At 34.2% G+C, this 25,232-nt stretch overlaps 3 protein-coding genes and 1 pseudogene across 6 annotated transcripts; 2 read left to right on the top strand and 2 right to left on the bottom strand.

The window, feature by feature from the left end:
• The first annotated feature begins 693 nt into the window (after positions 1-693).
• On the top strand, positions 694-3,699 carry LOC120182591 (annotated as a pseudogene).
• On the top strand, positions 1,989-25,232 carry LOC120182588 (mitochondrial dicarboxylate/tricarboxylate transporter DTC-like). 4 transcript variants are annotated; one of them, XM_039187518.1, is made up of 9 exons: positions 1,989-1,993; positions 2,481-2,486; positions 17,783-17,789; positions 22,410-22,561; positions 22,704-22,787; positions 23,476-23,537; positions 23,768-24,129; positions 24,612-24,826; positions 24,918-25,232. In XM_039187518.1, exons 4-9 carry the CDS (start codon positions 22,442-22,444, stop codon positions 24,972-24,974), a joined length of 900 nt encoding a protein of 299 aa, XP_039043449.1. In that variant the 5' UTR covers positions 1,989-1,993; positions 2,481-2,486; positions 17,783-17,789; positions 22,410-22,441; the 3' UTR covers positions 24,975-25,232. The 4 variants fall into 4 exon arrangements, with proteins under 4 accessions (XP_039043449.1, XP_039043447.1, XP_039043446.1 ...); XM_039187516.1 differs by lacking the exons at positions 1,989-1,993; positions 17,783-17,789 and adding an exon at positions 4,024-4,028; XM_039187515.1 differs by lacking the exons at positions 1,989-1,993; positions 17,783-17,789 and having other exon boundaries at positions 22,402-22,561.
• Positions 7,309-16,305, bottom strand: LOC120182571. The gene is made up of 14 exons (XM_039187503.1): positions 15,849-16,305; positions 15,608-15,774; positions 15,373-15,518; positions 13,697-13,962; positions 13,456-13,622; positions 13,221-13,366; positions 11,545-11,807; positions 11,304-11,470; positions 11,065-11,214; positions 9,556-9,628; positions 9,088-9,430; positions 8,652-8,716; positions 7,804-7,866; positions 7,309-7,568 (listed from the first exon to the last, which is right to left on the bottom strand). The coding sequence occupies exons 1-14, from the start codon at positions 16,143-16,145 to the stop codon at positions 7,383-7,385; spliced, it is 2,499 nt and encodes an 832-aa protein (XP_039043434.1). The 5' UTR covers positions 16,146-16,305; the 3' UTR covers positions 7,309-7,382.
• Positions 9,445-11,805, bottom strand: LOC120182590. Its single transcript, XM_039187519.1, has 4 exons — positions 11,545-11,805; positions 11,304-11,470; positions 11,061-11,214; positions 9,445-9,626 (listed from the first exon to the last, which is right to left on the bottom strand). Exons 1-3 carry the CDS (start codon positions 11,755-11,757, stop codon positions 11,061-11,063), a joined length of 534 nt encoding a protein of 177 aa, XP_039043450.1. The 5' UTR covers positions 11,758-11,805; the 3' UTR covers positions 9,445-9,626.

Here is a 25,232-nt window from a genome sequence, read left to right as displayed (position 1 = left end):
AGGCCGGGATGACAATGCGTCTCCGGGAGAGACTGTAGCAATCTCCACATTCGAACAAATAATATTTCCCCAGCATTATCCGACCAATTATTTTTTTCTCACCGCATTATCCCACAAAATCAGCCTTTATTTTGAGTAAAGCTTTTAAATATCAATGATATTTTCTGACAAAAAAACTAAATAAAATTGTAAAAAGTTTAAGAGTCAAACTGAAATTAAGAAATTCTTTAAATACAATAATATCCAGCTGAACATATGTTGGGATTAATTGTTTTTTCCAAATATTTCGGGCTGATATTTTTATAGTTAAATAAATCCTTTTATTTTGCTTTTTCCCTCATATTTATTTATTTTCTTTACTTTTAAAACAAAACTGAAATTTTAATTAACATTTTAGTTCGGCAGAGGTGGATATGATTAATCTAGTAAATACAAATCTAAAATATAACAAAACCGACAAGAAACAAAGTAATAAGCTAACAGGAGCAACCAGGGATTAATGTTAAAACTGTTTCAACCGAAAAGAACAGTCGAACGAACAAACCTTCCTTGCATGTAATTAGTTTTAATTGTTTCTCTTAATTAGCCAACACCATTAATATAAAAGACACGACAGAAAGTAACAGCAACCATAGATTGGTCTGAATTCAAACCACACTGAGATCGAGGCAAAGGATTGATTAAAAATCAAACATGCCGAGAAGAAATGTAGAAAGGAAAGATTCAAGTGCGAAAGTTGCAGTTGCAGTAGACAAGGACAAGGGCAGCCAATATGCATTGAAATGGGCCGTCGATCATCTCATGTCCAAGGGTCAAACCATCACCCTCGTCCATGTTAAAACCAGAAATTCTTCCGTCCCCTCCCCATGTATGTTTCATTCAATTATATGATATATGTATGTATGTATTGGCTGGTTGGTACGTGAACTTGATGATCTGATGAATGCATGCATGCATGCAGCTGGGAACTACATGAACATGTCTAATGTCAATGAGGAGTTCTCAAAAGCATATAAGCAACAACTGGAACATCAGGCCAGGGAGATCTTTCTTCCTTTCCGATGCTTCTGCTCGCGGAAGGATGTACGTTTTCGTTCTCGTTTTAGCTTTCATTCTCATTGATGGTGAATTTATTGTGTTGTGCGTATGATGTTTGTAACAGATCACCGGAAATGAAGTCATACTGGAGGATACCGATATAGCTAGAGCCTTGGTCGATTATATTTCGTCCGTTCCTATCGAGATCATGGTACTCGGCACCCCGTCGAAAGGCGGATTTGTTAGGTGAATGATTGTTTCATCTTTCTCCACCCAACACCTATAAGACATCAATTATGCCCATTGATCTTTCTCTGCATTTGCCTTTGTTAAATGTCTGACAGAAGATTCAGGAGCGTGGAGCTTACGACTACAGTCTCGAAAGCGGCTCCCGATTACTGCACCGTGTATGTGATCGGAAAAGGGAAGATTTCGTCGGTGCGATCTGCTACCGCTTCCCCTCCTTCAAGACTCGACATGCCTGCGCCTCAACTGCTGCTGCCTCCACCCAGTAACATCCCCGAAACACCGGAAACCCCTTCGGCTCATTCACCTTACCTCAAACATAGAGGTTCTGGTAGGCCTCAACTTCCACTACCCCACCTGTATGAAGACACGGAAATGATCAAGTAAGTTGTAATAAGATTATCAACAAATATATATATATATACACACACACGTCATAACTCTGTAACTCAAAATTTTGAATCCCTGAGAACAGGTCACCATTTTCGAGAACACGAAACAGATTCGAGCCCTCAATTCCTGAATCCGACATATCGTTCGTAAGCAGTGGGAGGTTGAGTACTGATAGCGTGTTCTATCTGAGCGACCGCCCGGAATCCGGAAGCCAACGGATTTCTGTCAGCTCCGAATACGAAAACATAAGCCTCGATTCTTCATTATCAGGAAACAGGTCCATGGATTTCAGTTCACAATATGATTTCTCCTCGACGTCACTCGAAAGTGGTAGTAGGGCATCATGGTCATCTCTGAATATGTCATCTCAGAACATGGTAAGACGTTTTTCTTCCATGAAAACAAGCATAATCAATTATACTAAATGGTTAATTCGATCGGTTTCATATTAAATTAGAGCACATACAAGGTATAGAATGGAACTTAACTGTTCAGATGCACACAGGATGATGTGGAAGCCGAGATGAAACAACTCAAACGGGAGCTCAAGCAGACAATGGAGATGTATAGTGCAGCCTGCAAGGAAGCACTCTTGGCGAAAAAGAGGGTAATTACTAAATATCGAAAATCCGAAATCATTTCCGAGCATAATCTACAAACTTGAGAATGTATTTAACATAATTTTGTTAAAATTCTCATTACAGGCAAAAGAACTTCAATGCTGGAAGTTACAAGAAGAACAGAAGATCGAAGAGGCGAAACTAGCCGAGGAAGCTGCGCTTTCGCTCGTGGAAAGGAAAAAGCAAAGTGTAAGGTTGCCGTTGAGGCAGCCCAAGCAGCTCAAATGATTGCTGAACTTGAAGCACAAAAGAGAATGATTGCAGAAAAGAATGTTAGCAGAGACGACAAAGAGGAGAAATTGGTTGCTGCACATGATGTTAGGTATCGGAAATATACGATTCAAGATATCGAAGCAGCAACGGATCTCTTCTCTCCGTCTCGCAAAATAGGAGAAGGAGGTTACGGGCCTGTGTACTATTGCTACCTAGACCACACACCGGTGGCGATAAAAGTTCTACGTTCGGATGCAACCCAAGGGGAATTACAATTTCAGCGAGAGGTGTGCAGACACATAAGAACTTGTTATTCTGAAATACGTTATATAAATTTGCTGATTATATATCTTGGCGTCTCGTACAGGTCGAAGTGTTGAGCTGCATACGACATCCGAACATGGTTCTTCTTCTTGGAGCCTGCCCGGAGTATTGCTGCCTAGTCTACGAATACATGGCTAACGGGAGCTTGGAAGATCGACTGTTTAGGCGTGACAACACTCCGGTACTCCCATGGCAAGTAAGATTCCGAATTGCAGCAGAGATTGCAACAGGTCTTCTTTTCCTCCACCAAACCAAACCGGAGCCGATTGTGCACCGTGACCTGAAACCTGGCAATATTTTACTCGATCGTAACTATGTCAGCAAGATCAGTGATGTTGGATTGGCTAGGCTTGTTCCTCCATCAGTTTCCGACTCCGTAACTCAGTATCGTATGACAGCAACGGCTGGAACATTCTGTTACATAGATCCAGAATATCAGCAAACCGGAATGCTGGGGATAAAATCTGATGTCTACTCACTTGGGATCATCCTACTACAAAATAACCGCCAAGTCACCTATGGGTTTGACTCATCAGGTCGAGAACGCTATCGAAAACGGAACTTTCGCTGAGGTACTCGACCCAGCTGTGCCTGACTGGCCAATGGAAGAGACCTTGACCTTTGCCAAGTTAGCCCTTAAGTGTTCGGAGCTGAGACGGAAAGACAGACCCGACCTAGGTCGGGTCGTGTTGCCTGAGCTTGACAGATTGAGAACCCTTGCCGAAGGAAACATGTCTTTCATCACCAATTGCAGCAGTGCAGGGACTTCACCAAACAACAGCCAAGTTTCCACCACAACAAGTGACATCAAAGACTGGTCCTACTGAACTAGATAAACCGGCAGAAGAATTCCGGTACAAGGAGGCGAAGTCCGCCATCGAAACTCGATTTATTTCGTTTTTTACGTCCAGAAAACATGGTTAAGAATGCAACTATACAGCTGCTATAGACATATTAGAGTAAGTTATGCATTAACATCAAGACGTTAAGGCTTTAATATAAAAGATATAGGTGCTCGTCATTGTAGAACTCTCCCTCTTGGAAAAAAACATTGCTCTGATTCCTTCTTCAATTCACTATCAGATGTGTAGGGACTTTTAATAATATTACTACCCAATATTTGTATATTTTAAAATGGTCCATGAACTAATACATTTTGTTCAAGTAATACTTTTTATAGTTAATTAAGTTTTTATATTTTTTTCAACTTATTATTTTATTTTTACTTAAAAATACTTTTTTTCTCTTATGGGTGATTAAAACTTGACTGTGTTCGAAAAATCAAATTTTTCGACTTGACTCAACTCAGAAAAAAAAATTAAATTTGAATCTATTTATAAAATAGAACTCGAATAACTCAAAATGTTTAGTAGTTAGTAGATTAGTTTCTAAGTTCGAATCAAGTCTCTCAACTTTGCATGATATATATATATATATATATCAAATATGAACAAATATATATGTATGTCATATATGATTATAAAAAAATTAAATTGGAATCAAATAATATAATAATATTATAAATATTTACAATTAAATTCAAATAAAAACTCAGTTGGACTTGACTCAAATTTCATAAATTTAACTTGACTCTAATTTTTTAAATGAATTTTAAGTTATAAAATAAGATTTATTAACTCGACTTTACCAAAAAAATCTTTATGGTAAAGTACACAAATGATCCAAACTATATGATAATGCTTTATTGAATTCATTGATTACTAAAAGTTACAAAATGATCCCTATCGACATGGTGCTGATTTGTTGAGTCCTCAACTATTAAAACTTACAAAATGGTCATCAGACTATTCATATGATTCAAACTCGTCCTTTTCTATGAGAAATTGACATCTGTCTAAGCTGTGATGTTAACATGCTGACTAAGATATTATAAAATTTATCTTATAATCTCAAATGATTCTAATATCAGATTTTATTATATCTTAATCGACAGGTTAACGTCCAACTCAGACGACCTTTAATTTTTTAACGAAAAATGATGAGTTTGAAACATATGAATAGTTAAATATTCATTTTGTAACATTTAATACTCAATGACTTAATAAATCAACACTCTATAATTAAAGATCATTTTATAATTTTTAATAATTAAATAAATCAACAAAACATTATCATATAATTAAAAAATCATTTATATACTTCACACAATCTTTTTAACTTTGATCAATCAAATACTGTTTCATATTTGCTCTTATTAATTTGTGTGTGAAGGATCCGTGTGTGTATATATGGCGAGTTAGCTCGCAATCAACCCGCGGGGAGAGAAGAGAGGAAGAGCTGCTGATTGTAAACAAGGAAAATAATTAAAAGTTCTCTTCTCTTCTCTCTTTCTTTTCCATTTTCTCATTCAGAAACGATCTCTTTACTTCTATTCACTCCTTCCCATTTTCCCTCTTGCTTCAATCTCCCATATCTTCTGGTCCAACAAAATCCCTGAATTGAACCGAATCCCAAGACTCTTGTGGGTGGGTGGGTGCCCAGTTTGTAGTATTCTACAGAAATAATTAAACTGCTAAGGGCAGGCTGATTCTAGGACCCTGATAGTCGTCGGAATTCACTGCGACGGGCAGGCTGATTCTAAGATCCTGATAGTCGTCGAAATAAACTGCGGGTAAAGGGCAGGTTGATTGAAGCAATCAAGTCTTATTTCTGTAGAATACTGTCAATAGGGGACTTCATCAATGGTGCATCTGCACCTTAAATAAATTCCATTTTAGTCTCACAATTGTGTTGGTTATAATAGTTTCCTAACTATGCTGTTCTGTTTTTGAGTATTGCTTCCTATAAGTTGCAAGCAAATTTGTTCAAGACCTTAGCACCGTAGGATCTACCTCTTTATAGTCCTTTCTCTGCCTTTGAAGTCACTAGCATTGAACTCTTCTGGTTTATCTGTCGTTACCGTTAGGGATACTTGATTTCAGTCTTGTGTTCTAGTTGCCATTTCATTAGTTAAATATGTAGCAAATAACACCTTCTGCGATGTGATTTGTGAGTGATGTATTGAGTTGCATTTGTTAATATTTCCTATGCCGTATATTTTGGCCCCTAAGCTTTGTTTTGAACATCTAGTGTAGCCCATCTCGTGTCTCCCACATCAAAACCTTGGGTTCCTTTTTCTTTTTGCTGTATCATTGGACTTGGGAAGTAGCAAACACACTAAATACTAGAGTATCCGACATGGTAGTATTTGGAGGATGAAACCTAAATACCAACATGCGCCAGATATTTATTTGACTAACATAGTATTTTATGGAAAATGAAGAGTCATTTTAATTAGGTAGAAAACTTATACTCAGTGTTCTGTTTTGGACATTCTGTTCCTGAATTTTAGTAGGTATAACATTTTGCTTGAGATACTTCTTGATAGCAAAATATAACAATGATAATAACACATGTCTGCTGCTTGTATGTTGTGTTAATTTTCTGCTTTTGAATTTTTCAACCACAAGACAATATTTCCTTTCCTGGTGTCCCCATAGCCAGCCTGTATTTCCTTTGCTTTTGGGGGAATATAACAATATACTGATACTGATGGCATCAGAGGATCTTTTCACTAATAAAAATCATTGAATTGGCAGAGGGGAGAAGGCATTTTGCAGTGCGGAATGCCGCGACAAGCAAATTACGTAAGATGATGATCACAAACAAATATGTGGGGCTGAAGCCAGGAATATGTGGGGCTTAAGCCAGGAAAGGGAAACCACTTCATCGCTCCGAGTCCAAACCCCACTGTTCTGGCCTGCAGGTGTTGTTCGCTGCGGTTGCAGCAGCATAGACTATTACTTAATCGCTACCAGTACATTATACAATAAATAAAAGGAAAGAATACGCAAAACATGCAGGTGCAACTGCAGATTTTTGGTAGGCTTTTGAGTTTGAGTTTCAGCAAATGATATTTCCTAATCCTTTCGGCATTTCAGCCTTAATTGTATGTAGAAAAATCATAGCATATTTATATGTATTATTATTAAGAGTTGAGATGTTATGAATATCATGTCAGCAGTAATGAATAAAATCAAGTTGGAAATGTTATTTTAGAATGTCAGCTGAACAATAAATTGGGATGTAGTTTCATGTCCATGAATCATCAATGAATATGAATGGCTTTCCACTACCAACATTTCCAAAAACAAAGACAGCTACATGGCTCAGACAACAAAGCTGAAGACGAAGAAGAAGAATACTAACCCTTCTAAGCAGTAGCACGCCTAAATCAATATGCAAGTGAATGTGTGATCAACCTCTTAAAAGGACATTTAAACTTAAAATAAATAATAATAATGAAATAATCATCTAATTTATTTAACTAATAAATAAACGCACCATAGGTATTGATATGAAAGAGAGAAAAAATAGTTGCGTAAAAATCTTGAACGTAATAGAGGGACCGATACTATAATTTGACTGTTGTCTTTTAATAACTAATAAAAAGAATCCTGATAATCTGCCTGAGAATACTAAGGAAGCCAAAATTTTGAGTTCTAAGCTCCAAATAAACATATGTAAACATCTGAGTTAAAATATACCTCACGGGATGAGGCAATTTTGCAGGTCAAAATCAGTATATCCTACATCAACAAGACATAACCCATCAGGGGGAGCTGGCGGTGCCGTGGCACGTCTACACGTAGCCTCCATCAGTTTTAGCAATGCATCTTCTTCTGCTCCTGCAGCTGCTTCCCTTACATAGGTTTCCACAAGAACGCGGACCATCTATTATATTTGGTTAGATACCATCAGAATGCAAGTTCGACAAACGGTGACCACACAATGTAATTGTGTTATAACCTGAGAAATAAAGACTCCTTATCTAGAACTTAACAATAGTTCATATGTTTCTAACATCTATCGATTAATAAAAAAAACAAGGGATATAAAAACAATATGATCTAAAATTCTGGAAAAAGCACATGCATGGGGACATGCAAACAAGCACATCTGTGTATACCTTGGGTTGGAATCGATTTGCAACCAGTTCAACACGCATAACCTTTCTTCCATCCTCACAATCCTACAAAAAAGTTAATACTATCAGTGATGTCTACATATATAATAGTAATAGACAAATATACCTGGATTTATCCCATCAAGAACTTAAACGAAAAAGTATGAGTTGGAACTTAAAGTACATGCTCATATATAAATGAAAATCAACTGGATGCACAAGACTAGAAGGGGCTCAAATTATAAAGGTTCCCACATAACTAAGAAAATCGCTAGTAATTTTTTTCCTAATTGGTTAGGCAAGTTACATAAGGAGGTAATATTTCAACTTTGATGTTGCAATTATCCGTAAATTAGTATTACAAATTTGCAATTATCCACAAAAGATTCTCTCTTTTAGCCTGAAAATAAACAATCAAACAACAAATGATCAACTCTCAGAAAATGCAGGCACAGATATGCATATAGGCAAGCAAAGCTCGAGAAAGAACAAAATTAGCAAAGATTTAAAACGAGCCCAACTTATCAACATAATTCAACCCTTCTATTTATAAAGTTGTTCTGATAAATTATATATTAATATAGCAAAATGAGGAAAAATTTAGAATTATCTATGCAAAAGTTAAATTTTAAGTCATATGACAAAACCTAGGAGAAGGCTACGCTTCAACATGAGATGAAGTTTTAGCAACAAAAAACAGGTGAAAAGCCTATGTATCTATTGCATGCGCAGCCTATATGCAAAATCTTTTGAAATCTAATGAAAGCAAAACTGCAGTCATGTTCATCCTCAGGGGTGTATAGCAAGGAACAAAAAGGTTTGCAACGTTGATAACAGTAAGAGATATTTACTGAACAGGGTATTCTTGCTTCTGCAGCTCGAGCATGGTACATGAAGCACTCTGTTGGTGGCCCTCCGAAATTAATATTTATAAGAAAAACTGTCATTAAACAATTACATGGCAAAAATAAAACAACTGGCTTAGACACCTTGGGGATAAAAGAGAGATAAAATACTATACACAACACAAATTACATGATATATGAAATACTCTGAGTCTACAAACAGAAAATTCTTACAACTTTTTTTCTTTGATAATTTGGAGGTTGGGGAGTTGCTAGGGTTTAAACTCAAGCTTTCTTGTCCTCCAAGTTTTCATTTTGCAATTCTTGCAAAAGTCATAAGATTCAGATATCTTTAATAATCCAGAAGAAGAGTATGGCAATTCACATTACTTTATCTCAATTATGAATTTCTTGATAATGTCAACTTTGTTTGACTCTTGCATGTTTCTAGATGCTTTGGTATCACGTGCAAACATTTTGTACGACAATAACTTTCCTTCTAATTGCCATAGTAGCTGATTAACTCTCCATACACCGAAACTGGTTGGCTTGTTTGCTGCTTCAGACTCTGTGCTATTGCTGATAATTACATTCTCAACATTTTCCAAACTAATGCTCTCAACACACTTGTTACTTGGATCATTATAGTTTCCAGAAAAACTAAAATTCTCAATTTCCTTCTCATTCTCAGAACATTGCTTCTCATTTTCTTCATTATTCAAAGGAAAAATATACAAATAGCGCCTCCATTTTGCAGAGAAGTTGGGATGGAATACACATGAAACCTACAATAATTCAACAATAGTTGCTAGTGTATAGGAGTAATTATTATGGATAAGCTTTGCAGTTGCTTCTATCAAGGAATATTTTTCCCCTTGGGTAATCAACATTCATAAATAAGAACCATTACCTCAGAAACTGATACAACTCTGAGTTTCCCAGGTGCTGCACTATTGATTGCATCTTCAATATCAAAAGGGTATCTGGGGAAAAGGTGGGCGAAAAATAAGATACAAATGTAGGGGGAAATGTGGGAAAACAATCCACACAACCCCAACAACCTTAACCATAACATATTTGTTGAGTTAATCGATCGACGGAATCGGCCAAGAGGGGGTGAATTGACAATTAAAATTTCGGTGGAAGCTTTTGCAGAAAATTGAAAAGATTTGCACAGCGATTTAGAGTGGTTCGACTTTCTCAATCAAAGTCTACGTCCACTACCTTAGCTATCCACACTAAGGATTTTCCACAAATTCACTAATTTGTCTTTCTTTTGAGGACAAAGAGTAACCTTACAAACCCTCAAGAATTATACCTCAAATTCTTGATAAAACTATCTCCCAAAGAGAACAATACAAATTTGCAAACTTACAAGGAAATCCTCACAAGGTAGATTGTTTGCACAATTCTAGAACAAAGAAAAGAACACTCAAAGATGAATACAATTGAGCACAATATGTGTTCTTGAAAGCAAAATGAATATTGAATGAAAATAGGTTTACTTAAGTAAGGATTAAAAATGATTTTTGAAATATTTGAAGTAATGTTTTGATATTCGAATAATTATATCGAATATACTTAGAAAATCATTTGGAAAATCTTAAAATTCATTTAACTTAATTTGTTATATCGAAATATCAAAATGTTTTCAACAATATTCTATTTCAATCATAAGATATCTTACAAACCAGACTGCTTCATCATTCGCCATGATACATAAACCTTGGCTAAATATGATCATTTTCACAATAAATCAAAATCATCAATTGATAGGAAAACGATGGCGTGGACTAGGGAGGAAAGAGTGGTAAATCAATACAATATGAAGTAACTCGTTGTCTCTTTGGATCCATGTCACAAATTCGCAATTATGCAACTAACTTATTAATAGCTCAACCAAAAATCACTCAGTAGTTCTCTAAGGATTTTCAACTGACACTACAAGCAAAATTCTTAAATATCACAATCAACTAAAGAAACAAGCAATTCTAATCTTGACTATCAACAAGTAACAGGAATCATTTTCAGTAACTCAAGAAATTCACAAGATATCTATGTTTCTTGCAATTTTTCGACTAATCCAAAATAAATTCACAAGCAGTTCTCAAGATCAACCAAAATTCACAAGATAGAACTAGATATGAAGATGAAATAGTCAATGAAGAGAAAAAACTAAAGAGAATAATTATCTAAACCAAGGATTATAACACTTCACTTTGAATGATTTTCCTTTTGATTTTTCCTTTTGATTCCTATCAAGAATTTGAAAGAGATGTTAAACCTCAGGAAAAATATGAAAACAGGGTGACTAGGGCCAACCAACTTAAAGGGAAATTAAGAAGATGGACTAAACACATTAAATGTCCGTTAAAGGAAGATGAGAACAGCAAAAATCCGTAATGAAATGTGCCATTACATACAGAAAGAACAAACTTGCTGAATAGCAGACACTCCTTTGTCGGTTCGGCCTGCAACCACGGTACAACCTTCCAGTGGTTTAGATTTTTCCTTCAGAAGTTGTGCTTTTTTGTCATCAACAAATCTCCCAAGAGATCTTTCAACTATTCTGCAGTGCATTCAAGTAAGAGATAGATAATATAAATTTCAGTTTTCATAAAATCAAAGGGGGAAAACAGCTTACTGTAAACAGCTTACTCCTGAACAGTGTTCAAACCAGGCTGCTTCTGCAATCCATCAAAAGCACATCCACTGTATGAAACAATTATCTTGAACGTTACTCTTTGCCATCTTCCACTCCTTTCTTCTCTCTCATCACAACCCTCTGATCTTTTATAATCATCGTCAACAACATCATAACGTGTCTGCCATAAAAACTTAGTTGAATAAATACAAGCAACAAATGGGTTAACCGAATCGAAAAGAAACAGAGAGATACCTGAATGTCATTGCCATTGCCAGTCCCGAATAACGTCGATAAGGTTAAGCAGCCGTTAACCACATCGGAATAGAAACGGCGAACATCCTGCCAAGGTCGCTCATACATGAATTGAAAGCTCTCTCTAGCGGTCCACCTCGCAGAACTACAAGAATCGGTGTGGTTGTAGTGAAAATAAACCTTAGTTTCCGTTTGGTTCTCCATGGATGGCATTGATGCTAATGCTCTGAAGCTCCCTGGATTTTCCTTTTTACGGATAAAAGCTGCTAATGTAGGGGGAAATGTGTGAAAACAATCAACACAACCCCAACAACCTTAACCATAACATATTTGTTGAGTTAATCGATCGACGGAATCGGCCAAGAGGGGGTGAATTGACAATTAAAATTTCGGTGGAAGCTTTGCAGAAAATTGAAAAGATTTGCACAGCGATTTAGAGTGGTTCGACTTTCTCAATCAAAGTCTACGTCCACTACCTTAGCTATCCACACTAAGGATTTTCCACAAATTCACTAATTTGTCTTTCTTTTGAGGACAAAGAGTAACCTTACAAACCCTCAAGAATTATACCTCAAATTCTTGATAAAACTATCTCCCAAAGAGAACAATACAAATTTGCAAACTTACAAGGAAATCCTCACAAGGTAGATTGTTTGCACAATTCTAGAACAAAGAAAAGAACACTCAAAGATGAATACAATTGAGCACAATATGTGTTCTTGAAAGCAAAATGAATATTGAATGAAAATAGGTTTACTTAAGTAAGGATTAAAAATGATTTTTGAAATATTTGAAGTAATGTTTTGATATTCGAATAATTATATCGAATATACTTAGAAAATCATTTGGAAAATCTTAAAATTCATTTAACTTAATTTGTTATATCGAAATATCAAAATGTTTTCAACAATATTCTATTTCAATCATAAGATATCTTACAAACCAGACTGCTTCATCATTCGCCATGATACATAAACCTTGGCTAAATATGATCATTTTCACAATAAATCAAAATCATCAATTGATAGGAAAACGATGGCGTGGACTAGGGAGGAAAGAGTGGTAAATCAATACAATATGAAGTAACTCGTTGTCTCTTTGGATCCATGTCACAAATTCGCAATTATGCAACTAACTTATTAATAGCTCAACCAAAAATCACTCAGTAGTTCTCTAAGGATTTTCAACTGACACTACAAGCAAAATTCTTAAATATCACAATCAACTAAAGAAACAAGCAATTCTAATCTTGACTATCAACAAGTAACAGGAATCATTTTCAGTAACTCAAGAAATTCACAAGATATCTATGTTTCTTGCAATTTTTCGACTAATCCAAAATAAATTCACAAGCAGTTCTCAAGATCAACCAAAAATTCACAAGATAGAACTAGATATGAAGATGAAATAGTCAATGAAGAGAAAAAACTAAAGAGAATAATTATCTAAAACAAGGATTATAACACTTCACTTTGAATGATTTTCCTTTTGATTTTTCCTTTTGATTCCTATCAAGAATTTGAAAGAGATGTTAAACCTCAGGAAAAATATGAAAACAGGGTGACTAGGGCCAACCAACTTAAAGGGAAATTAAGAAGATGGACTAAACACATTAAATGTCCGTTAAAGGAAGATGAGAACAGCAAAAATCCGTAATGAAATGTGCCATTACATACAGAAAGAACAAACTTGCTGAATAGCAGACACTCCTTTGTCGGTTCGGCCTGCAACCACGGCACAACCTTCCAGTGGTTTAGATTTTTCCTTCAGAAGTTGTGCTTTTTTGTCATCAACAAATCTCCCAAGAGATCTTTCAACTATTCTGCAGTGCATTCAAGTAAGAGATAGATAATATAAATTTCAGTTTTCATAAAATCAAAGGGGGAAAACAGCTTACTGTAAACAGCTTACTCCTGAACAGTGTTCAAACCAGGCTGCTTCTGTAATCCATCAAAAGCACATCCACTGTATGAAACAATTATCTTGAACGTTACTCTTTGCCATCTTCCACTCCTTTCTTCTCTCTCATCACAACCCTCTGATCTTTTATAATCATCGTCAACAACATCATAACGTGTCTGCCATAAAAACTTAGTTGAATAAATACAAGCAACAAATGGGTTAACCGAATCGAAAAGAAACAGAGAGATACCTGAATGTCATTGCCATTGCCAGTCCCGAATAACGTCGATAAGGTTAAGCAGCCGTTAACCACATCGGAATAGAAACGGCGAACATCCTGCCAAGGTCGCTCATACATGAATTGAAAGCTCTCTCTAGCGGTCCACCTCGCAGAACTACAAGAATCGGTGTGGTTGTAGTGAAAATAAACCTTAGTTTCCGTTTGGTTCTCCATGGATGGCATTGATGCTAATGCTCTGAAGCTCCCTGGATTTTCCTTTTTACGGATAAAAGCTGCTAATGTAGGGGGAAATGTGTGAAAACAATCCACACAACCCCAACAACCTTAACCATAACATATTTGTTGAGTTAATCGATCGACGGAATCGGCCAAGAGGGGGTGAATTGACAATTAAAATTTCGGTGGAAGCTTTTGCAGAAAATTGAAAAGATTTGCACAGCGATTTAGAGTGGTTCGACTTTCTCAATCAAAGTCTACGTCCACTACCTTAGCTATCCACACTAAGGATTTTCCACAAATTCACTAATTTGTCTTTCTTTTGAGGACAAAGAGTAACCTTACAAACCCTCAAGAATTATACCTCAAATTCTTGATAAAACTATCTCCCAAAGAGAACAATACAAATTTGCAAACTTACAAGGAAATCCTCACAAGGTAGATTGTTTGCACAATTCTAGAACAAAGAAAAGAACACTCAAAGATGAATACAATTGAGCACAATATGTGTTCTTGAAAGCAAAATGAATATTGAATGAAAATAGGTTTACTTAAGTAAGGATTAAAAATGATTTTTGAAATATTTGAAGTAATGTTTTGATATTCGAATAATTATATCGAATATACTTAGAAAATCATTTGGAAAATCTTAAAATTCATTTAACTTAATTTGTTATATCGAAATATCAAAATGTTTTCAACAATATTCTATTTCAATCATAAGATATCTTACAAACCAGACTGCTTCATCATTCGCCATGATACATAAACCTTGGCTAAATATGATCATTTTCACAATAAATCAAAATCATCAATTGATAGGAAAACGATGGCGTGGACTAGGGAGGAAAGAGTGGTAAATCAATACAATATGAAGTAACTCGTTGTCTCTTTGGATCCATGTCACAAATTCGCAATTATGCAACTAACTTATTAATAGCTCAACCAAAAATCACTCAGTAGTTCTCTAAGGATTTTCAACTGACACTACAAGCAAAATTCTTAAATATCACAATCAACTAAAGAAACAAGCAATTCTAATCTTGACTATCAACAAGTAACAGGAATCATTTTCAGTAACTCAAGAAATTCACAAGATATCTATGTTTCTTGCAATTTTTCGACTAATCCAAAATAAATTCACAAGCAGTTCTCAAGATCAACCAAAAATTCACAAGATAGAACTAGATATGAAGATGAAATAGTCAATGAAGAGAAAAAACTAAAGAGAATAATTATCTAAAACAAGGATTATAACACTTCACTTGAATGATTTTCCTTTTGATTTTTCCTTTTGATTCCTATCAAGAATTTGAAAGAGATGTTAAACCTCAGGAAAAATATGAAAACAGGGTGACTAGGGCCAACCAACTTAAAGGGAAATTAAGAAGATGGACTAAACACATTAAATGTCCGTTAAAGGAAGATGAGAACAGCAAAAATCCGTAATGAAATGTGCCATTACATACAGAAAGAACAAACTTGCTGAATAGCAGACACTCCTTTGTCGGTTCGGCCTGCAACCACGGCACAACCTTCCAGTGGTTTAGATTTTTCCTTCAGAAGTTGTGCTTTTTTGTCATCAACAAATCTCCCAAGAGATCTTTCAACTATTCTGCAGTGCATTCAAGTAAGAGATAGATAATATAAATTTCAGTTTTCATAAAATCAAAGGGGGAAAACAGCTTACTGTAAACAGCTTACTCCTGAACAGTGTTCAAACCAGGCTGCTTCTGCAATCCATCAAAAGCACATCCACTGTATGAAACAATTATCTTGAACGTTACTCTTTGCCATCTTCCACTCCTTTCTTCTCTCTCATCACAACCCTCTGATCTTTTATAATCATCGTCAACAACATCATAACGTGTCTGCCATAAAAACTTAGTTGAATAAATACAAGCAACAAATGGGTTAACCGAATCGAAAAGAAACAGAGAGATACCTGAATGTCATTGCCATTGCCAGTCCCGAATAACGTCGATAAGGTTAAGCAGCCGTTAACCACATCGGAATAGAAACGGCGAACATCCTGCCAAGGTCGCTCATACATGAATTGAAAGCTCTCTCTAGCGGTCCACCTCGCAGAACTACAAGAATCGGTGTGGTTGTAGTGAAAATAAACCTTAGTTTCCGTTTGGTTCTCCATGGATGGCATTGATGCTAATGCTCTGAAGCTCCCTGGATTTTCCTTTTTACGGATAAAAGCTGCTAATGATTTTACGGTAAACGATGTCACCATGTACCCTCCGTCTCTCTCCCCCCCCCCCCCCGAATTCCATAACACACCGTAGCGATACCAAGCTCATTACCCGCTCCGATAAAAACAGATTTCATAAATCGGGTTCGGGTACTATTTAGTATTAGGGTTTAGCAAGTGAAACTGAGCCGGATACTGGCGCGCGATTCATAAATTGACTTTAAGACATCTTGTAAATTTATTTTACATTTTAGATAAACAAGGGTTAATGTCTTAACTCAGTTTAATTTTACTTCGATGGCGTCATTATCTTTACAATATATAAAAGTACGTAAGTTCAAATATACATGAATGACGAAGAATATAGATTATATGGGAGTATTAATTTAAATTTTAATAAAAAAAATAAATTAAATTTTGTTATAATTTTATTGATTGAAGATTATTTGATAACTAGGTTTATTTAGTAATAATTTTTATTGGACAAAGATTTCTTGTGATTAAATATTTAATTTTATAAATAGAAAGTATATATTGTTCTTTAGAATTATGAGAGAAAATTGAAAATTATTTTAAAGATATATAATCATTTTATAATTTCTGTAACTCTTAAAGTTTATACTTCAGAGATGATTTTTGTATGAATGTTAGGAGTGTTTTCAGGTACATTAAATTTTATTATATATATATATATATATATATCAGATTTTAGTATACGTAAAGTATTATATAATTGTACTCTTTATGAATTTTATATTTATAGTGGGTTTTTATTTTTTCTTTCGTTAAATAAATAAAATTAAACCACATCAAATATTATCTCTTATATGTGTCTATTTCTATATTAATATTATTTTGGTAATTATTCCACGTTGATATCATCTTGAATAATCCAATTGTATATATTTTAAATTAATAGAGATTAAGTGAGTATTTATATTTTATAATAACAAGTGGCGACGAGTGATGGGGGCGAGATTTCATAGGGACGCAAATGATGTCAACACATATGTCTTATTAATTGCGGTTTATGAGGCTGCATAGATCCCCGTGATAGAATTTTAAGAGTTAATTTCGCAAAGCATCTTCAATTCTTAAACTATAATCTTTATTTTAAATTGATTTTTAAAATTTTTTAATATTTTAATTATATCTTAAATTATATGTATAATATTTGTTTAAATATAAATTTTAAATATTTATCATTGATCGTTTATACACTTAACATTTATAATACTCAAACCAGGAACATTAAAGAATAACAATAATTTTTCTACTACTTAGATCGCTTTGTTCATGCTTGTATTATCTTCTCATTTTACTATTATTTTAAAAACACAATATTTGCCATTTATTCAAACAATTTGGATTAGGGGTGTAAACGAGTCGAGTTGAGCTCGAGTATTGATGAGCTCGACTCGACTCGAAAACTCGCGAGTTTAAAATTTTCAAACTCGAATCGAGCTCGAAATCCTGAATTGAAGCTCGTGAGCAGCTCGAAAAGGCTCGAAATGAAAAAAAAAATTCTTAAGCTTAACTCGATTGAAGCCTCAAACTTGAACATGAATATTAAATACATTAAATCTTACTATATTTTTTAGAAAAATATATAAATATTAATATTATTAATATTTTTTAAAAAAAATATTAATATATTATATTTTCGAGCTGCTCACGAGTTTTTTTAATCGAATATCGAGCAGTTCGTTTCGGCTCGTTAAGAACTCGAGTCTTGAGCTCAAGTCAAGTCCATTCGATCCGAGTATTTATCAAGCCTTGATCGAGTCGATCTCGAGTAACTCGAGATCTGTTTCGTCTCATTTACAACCCTAACTTAAATACAGTGCTTGTACTATCTTCTTAGTTTGCTAATATATCCTTTTTATTTTTTTAATAAATATCGAAGTTTGATTATTATTTTATACATTAAAAATATATTTATATTCCTCCTTTTATCGTCAATCATCTTTTCAATATTCTTATTTTGAAAAGAATGATAATAATTGAAGTTTATTTTTTATTCGAATAAATAAATATAAAAAAGGTAATATGAATATTAAATGATGATATTTAATTTATGATTATATGAATTAAGTTTTCTAAGAAGGTGGCTTTGATAAACTTTTTTTTTTGTAAATTATTAATATTATTTTTAACAATAATTTATGTAACTATTTTTTTCAATGTTTTTTTGGGGTCAATATATTAATCTACAAAAGTCATATTTGGTCTACAAGTTCTAAAAAATACTAATTTGCTCTAAAAGTCATGTTTGATGTACAAGTGCAGCAGCGTCGCTAAGAAGTAAAAACAAGAGACGTGCGATGCCACTGAATGGAGATGGATTTCTCTTTGTAAACCCTATTTGGTCCCTTCAAATGTAGATATCTACATTTTGACTTTTTCAATAAATTCAATAATTTTATTAATTATGATTGTCATTACAGGTCGTTGGATTACTCTTTTTAACCCATACGGTATTAAAATACTTTTATTTTAATAAAAAAAATATATCAGCTACCGAAATTGACTGATATTTTTTTAATAGTTCGATGTAACTACAAAGTATTATTTATTTATAATTTTTTTAACTATTTAATAATTGACACACACTCTGCATATATAATTATTTGAAAGTTGAACTCACGACCCTTAGGGATAATAACATTCTATTTTATCACTTAAGCTATTTGATGATTCTAAATACAATATTTTCAAATACGACGGTTAATAATTCTTTTTATTATTTCAAAATTTATCTCATTTATTTTTATGTTAATATTGATAATATTTTAATTAGGAAGAAAATTATTGATAATGTTATATTTTATCATTAAATAATGATATTTATTGTCTTTATCATTTGTTTAAGTTGTTTGATTGAATTTTTAACTCTCTATTTAGAAAAATTCTAGAAATACACGTCGTACACCAAAATATACCACTGATGTGACACAATGATACACAACATTAACTTAAGAGAAAATCGTCTCAGTGACCAAAAATGCCTGATAATATACAATTTTAACTAAATTTTTTTGGATTTGCCAAAATGACCAACAAAATCGCAATGCGATCTCTAATTCGCAACGCGATTTTCAGTATCGCAAATTCGCGTTACATTTCATGTTGCGATAGTTGAAAATCGCGTTGCGATAGTCTACAGTGTCGTTGCGATTTTCATTTCGCGTTGCGATAGTGTACAGTGTCGTTGCGATTTTCCATTTCGCGTTGCGATAGTTGAAAATCGCGTTACGATAGTCTACAGTGTCGTTGCGATAGTTGAAAATCGCGTTGTGATAGTCTACAGTGTCGTTGCGATTTTCCATTTCGCGTTGCGATAATCTACAGTGTCGTTGCGATTTTGTTTCTTAAGAATTTTCTCTAAAAAGATAGTATCCGCGCGGACGTGTCGAAGACACGTATTACCACGACCCGACCACGACCACGACCCGAGACGAGACGGCGGCGGCGGCGCGCGAGAGTCCCCCTTGTTCTCTTTCACTCAACAAGGAAATGTGAAATCCAAGTCTTAAATACACTTCCATATAGTGTTTCCAATACTATGTGGGATTGAGCATTACTCAACACTTCAAAAAAAATATAGCAATTTTTGTAGCATGTTTCCTACTTAATCCATATCTAAAAATATTAAAACATTTTATCATATTAAAACTATATGTATAAGTTTGAATTAAAATATAGATATCTACAACTCTTTTAATTCTTTTGATAAAATGATAAAATATTTTAGATATGGATTAAATGAGAAACATGCTACAAAAATTGTTATATTTTCTTTGAAGTGTTTGGTTGAGTGTAAGAAAGTGTTCAACGAAATGTCTAAGAAGAATCATGTTACTTGGAATGTGATGATCACTGGCTCGGCTAAGCAAGGAGAGATTAAGTTTGCACGTTTTCATGTTCGAACAGATGCCCGATAGGAATATTGTTTCATGGAGCGGAATGATTGATGGATGCATTAGTGAAACTCCATTTAATTTTGCAAAATCTTCTGTACAATACCACATGTGAAAATTGGCTAATTACATGCATCTCCACATGTGAAACTCCATTTAATTTTCCATTTAATGTTAGGCTTTCATTTTGGCAGACCTCAAATGCCCTGCCCCACAGTTTCATGTTCATCTCTTGAATGGCTAACGTTCATGTTAGCATGTTTTATACATATAGTTTTAATATGATAAAATATTTTAATATTTTTAGATATGGATTAAGTAGGAAACATGTTACAAAAATTGCTATATTTTCTTTGAAGTGTTGAGTAATGCTCAATCCCACATAGTATTGGAAACACTATATGGAAGTGTATTTAAGGCTTGGATTTCCTATTTCCTTGTTGAGTGAAAGAGAACAAGAGGGACTCTCGCGCGCCGCCGCCGTGGTCGTGGTCGTGGTCGTGGTAATACGTGTCTTCGACACGTCCGCGCGGATACTATCTTTTTAGATAAAATTCTTAAGAAACAAAATCTTTTTTTAATTTACTGTAGACTATCGCAACGCGAAATGGAAAATCGCAACGACACTGTACACTATCGCAACGCAAAATGAAAAATCGCAACGCGAAATGCAGCGCGAATTTGCGATACTGGAGATCGCGTTGCGAATTAGAGATCGCATTGCGATTTTGTTGGTCATTTTGGCAAATCCAAAGAAATTTGGTTAAAATCGTATATTATAAGGCATTTTTTATCACTGAGGCGATTTTCTCTTAACTTAATTGTCATTATTACATTAATATGAATAAAATATAATGATCTATGCATAATTAATCATTTATTATTATTCAATTTAAAATTTTATATAAATATAATTAATTTATATTTGTATTAAAAAAATATAATTATTTTGATAATTTTTATTTGTTTATGATCAGAACACTTAATTTATATAAATTTGTATATTCATCCCAACAATAATTATCAGAATCAACAGTCGACGATCTTATTCATGACCGAAATATCGTGTTCTTCAACCTCAGCTTAAAATTCCCGTTCACCCAGTCCTACCGTTTTTATCTACTTTACAACCACCCCTCTTCCATCTTGTAATCAATCTTTATAAACAACCCCAAATTCACTTTCACCCAAAAAATTTATGGTCTAAACAAATATTCGTAGCATCGGTTAATTCTCCATATGTAAACAATGACTTCAAATTGCCTAAATTATTGGGTTCTGCTTGGTGAATGCACAAAATCACTTTTGAAACTAGTTCTAATGAAAGAAGCTGAAGACTGTGTCTTTGTATATGATGAATATATAAGCATGTAACATTGATCAAAACAAGAGATCCAATTGCATAAAAATCGAAAATTAATAATAATTTCTTAAGCAACTGAATAAACTAATATGCAATTGTGAAAAAAATATATGATCTTGAGAAGAGCCTGGTGGGGATGGCATTACATAACCACTAGTAAGTAACACGATTTTTCGGTGATGAATAGGATCGTCGGCGGTTAGTTTGATGGTTGTTATTGGGATCGACATACAAACTTATATAAATTAAGTGTTCCAATCCTAAAAAAATAAAAAAAAATCTAAAATAATTATAATTTTTAATAAAAATATAAATTAATTATATTATTATTAAAATTTAAGTTAAATAATAATAAAAGATTAATTGTGGACATGTTATTATATTTTAATATTTATTTAATAAGGACAATTTAGTTAATGGTGTGTATCGGTGTGTCACGTTAATAGTTATTTCAGTATATAATGTGCACTCTAGACTCATATTTATTTATATGATTTTTTATCCTTGATTGATTAATTTGTGTATTTTAATTATTTTAATGTATATATCTAACTTATGTGATTAATTTATTATTTTTTTTATAATTTTTATGTACTTTTAAATTCATAAAATGATATTATTAGTGAAAGAGAATCTTATTTTCTCTAGAAATTTTCGTTAACAACTATGTCTACATGATATAAAATTTCATGTATTTTTAGATATTTTTTTATTCAATAAAATTAATTATTTATATTAATTAAGAAACATATAAAAATCTTATTACTTTAATTGTGATTTTATAAATTAAATAGATCGATAATTAAATATTAGATAAAAAGGAAAAAAGAAATAAAGTTATAAAATTTTCCAGTTAAACAAACAAAGAAAGCAAGCAAAATTGCAACCAATAGATTTATTACAATATTTATTTTTTGTAGCCAACAAGGAGGGTTTGTGTTTGTATATTTATAACGAAGAAAAACAAGTAGGGAAAGCCTCTCATATCTCCCCTTCCGATTTAACTCATCAGCTCTTTTCTCCTTTCCCGTTCACTGTTTCAATACTCAAAAGAAATGGCGGAGGAGAAGAAAGCTCAGTCTTCTGGGGTTTGGCCAAAGGTCAAGCCTTTTGTCAATGGCGGTGCCTCTGGTATGCTTGCTACCTGTGTCATCCAACCCATCGATATGATCAAGGTTTTTCACTCATCTTTTAGTAGATCTGATTTTCAAGTATTTTCCTTTTGATTTTTTAGGGTTTTTAGATCTGGGATTTGTTTGGGTTTGTGTCCTTTTGGCTAATGGTATTTTGTTGGTTTTGGATTTTGGTTGGTTGTAGGTGAGAATCCAACTGGGTCAGGGATCGGCGGGAACCGTCACCAGGAACATGCTTAAGGAGGAAGGTGTTCGCGCCTTTTACAAGGTTCTTTTTCTACAGCTCCATTCAAGTTTTGAATTTTACCTCATTGATCGAACTTTTCAGGTTTTAGATATGTTATTGGCTTCTGAGACCTGTGTTATAGAAGCTGGATCTTTACTTTTAAAATAGTTTCGAGATTTTCTACATTTTTGTTAATGTTTTATATGAAATTATTTATTGTTTCAGTTCCCAAAGTATTGGAATTTGGTGCTGTTTCATTGGATGAGATGTGGTTGTTGATATTATTTACTGCTTAATTGTTAGTAGCATGTAAGAAAGATGATCTCAGCACAAGCTTTTCATAACTTGAAACTGCAATTTACTCATTTGTGGGATTGGGAATTCTGGTATACATACGATTGAGTCCTTTGGCTTCCGAATAGAGTAAAAAGAAGTGTTTTGAAGCATTGCTATTTGATCTGGATCTGTTCTAAAAGAGTTTAAGTGTTTCGAATTGTTTGATGACAAGGACTAAATCTGGGAAAACCTCTGAAATTATTTCAATATCGGGCCTTGGGCATAGAATAGCTCATACATAGATATAGTGACTTTATCTTGATGAATATGTACTTCAGATTTTCAAAAGCGAAAAAAAAAACCCGGCTTGATGTTCTAATTGGAATTAAAATGTTTTAGTTTTTCTATAAGTCCTTTGTCTCACTTGTGATTTGTCTTGTGATTTGTTGGACAGGGGCTATCAGCTGGACTTCTCAGGCAAGCTACATATACTACTGCTCGACTGGGATCATTCAAGTGAGTGTCATTGCTGTCCTTTGTGTGACTTTGTTATACATTTTGAGATGCTTCCTTTTTTTGTTAGGATGATTAATAGTTTGATTCTGAAGCGTGACCTTTATTTTTGACCTTAGTAACATTTTCCTTTTTTGCTGTATTTGTGTGATGTGGTTTGTTTTTTAGACTAAATTCAGATAATCTATTCAGTTTAGGTTCAGCTTTTGAATTATTTCCATTGTTTTCTATAGGATGCTGACGAACAAAGCAATTGAAGCCAATGACGGGAAGCCCTTACCTCTATACCAGAAGGCTTTGTGTGGTCTGACTGCTGGTGCTATCGGGGCCTGTGTTGGCAGTCCAGCTGATTTGGCACTTATCCGTATGCAGGCTGATGCCACTTTGCCTGCTGCGCAGCGCCGAAATTACTCCAATGCATTCCATGCTCTCTATCGTATTGTTTCAGATGAAGGGGTTTTGGCACTTTGGAAAGGTGCAGGCCCTACGGTAGTCAGAGCCATGGCATTGAACATGGGAATGCTTGCCTCATACGATCAAAGTGTCGAGTTTTTCAAGGATAACCTTGGCTTAGGAGAAGCTGCTACTGTGGTTGGTAAGAGTCTTTCTTAGTTGTAACTGGCATGAATGTTTAACTATTATAATGTCTTAATCTATCATACATTCTAAATTTGTTGAATGAACAATACATGGCTTATTCCTCACTGATACTTTGTTGGTATAGTCAAGTAGCAGAATCATTAGAAGTTATTGTGAAAGATGTACAGTCTAATGAGGCTATTACGAAATACTATATACTGATGGGTTGATCAAGTTCTTCCATTTGGGTATATGGTTTCCCTTTGGTTATATGATTCATAGGAGGGAGAGCCGCTCCTTATTTCCGAAGTGGCATTATCATTTGACTAGGTCTCTTTGAGGAAAGATTGTAATGCATTTCACAATTCTTAAGACCATTGGTTGGCATTCACTAAGTCTTAAACTTAATAACTGTCTTTTACATCTTTTTACATCTTTAAGCAAAGATACAGCTCTTTTTCCGTATTGATTAATGTTCCTTTTCGTTCATTGTCGCAGGTGCAAGTACCATTTCGGGTTTCTTTGCTGCAGCTTGCAGTTTGCCTTTCGATTACGTGAAAACACAAATCCAGAAAATGCAACCTGACTCCTCGGGCAAGTATCCATACACTGGCTCTTTGGACTGTGCCATGAAAACCCTCAAGGCTGGAGGACCATTCAAATTTTACACAGGGTTCCCAGTGTATTGCGTTAGAATCGCTCCACACGTCATGGTATTTACTTCACTCTTCCCCATATACAGTTTCTTAAGCTCAACCGTGAACTTTCCATCATATTCTGGTGACCGGATGTTCTCTTTTGCAGATGACTTGGATATTCCTCAACCAGATTCAGAAGGCTGAGAAGAAAGTGGGGTTGTAGAGTGTTCTCGTGTGTCGGAGACGAGGAGTAACGGTGTAGTAGGTTGATCGCATTGAATAAAAGTGCTCGTTTTTGGTCGGTTCTCGCCGATTATACAAATTTTGAAGTGGATTTCAAATCAAAATCTTCAATGTTTTATTTTGCCCCGTTAAATTTGTAGGGTGTGATTGAAAACAAGAGTTTTAGGAGTATGATTTTAAAGCTTACAAGGAACTTTATACTTTTGATTCAAGAATAAGTGCACATTAAGATATCAAA

This window comes from Hibiscus syriacus, unplaced genomic scaffold, assembly GCF_006381635.1.
Source record: "Hibiscus syriacus cultivar Baekdansim isolate YM2019G1 unplaced genomic scaffold, ASM638163v2 tig00112688_pilon, whole genome shotgun sequence".
NCBI classification, from domain to species: Eukaryota; Viridiplantae; Streptophyta; class Magnoliopsida; order Malvales; family Malvaceae; genus Hibiscus; species Hibiscus syriacus.
Note: the sequence above shows the minus strand (reverse complement) of the source record. Positions and strands in the feature narration are given on the sequence as shown.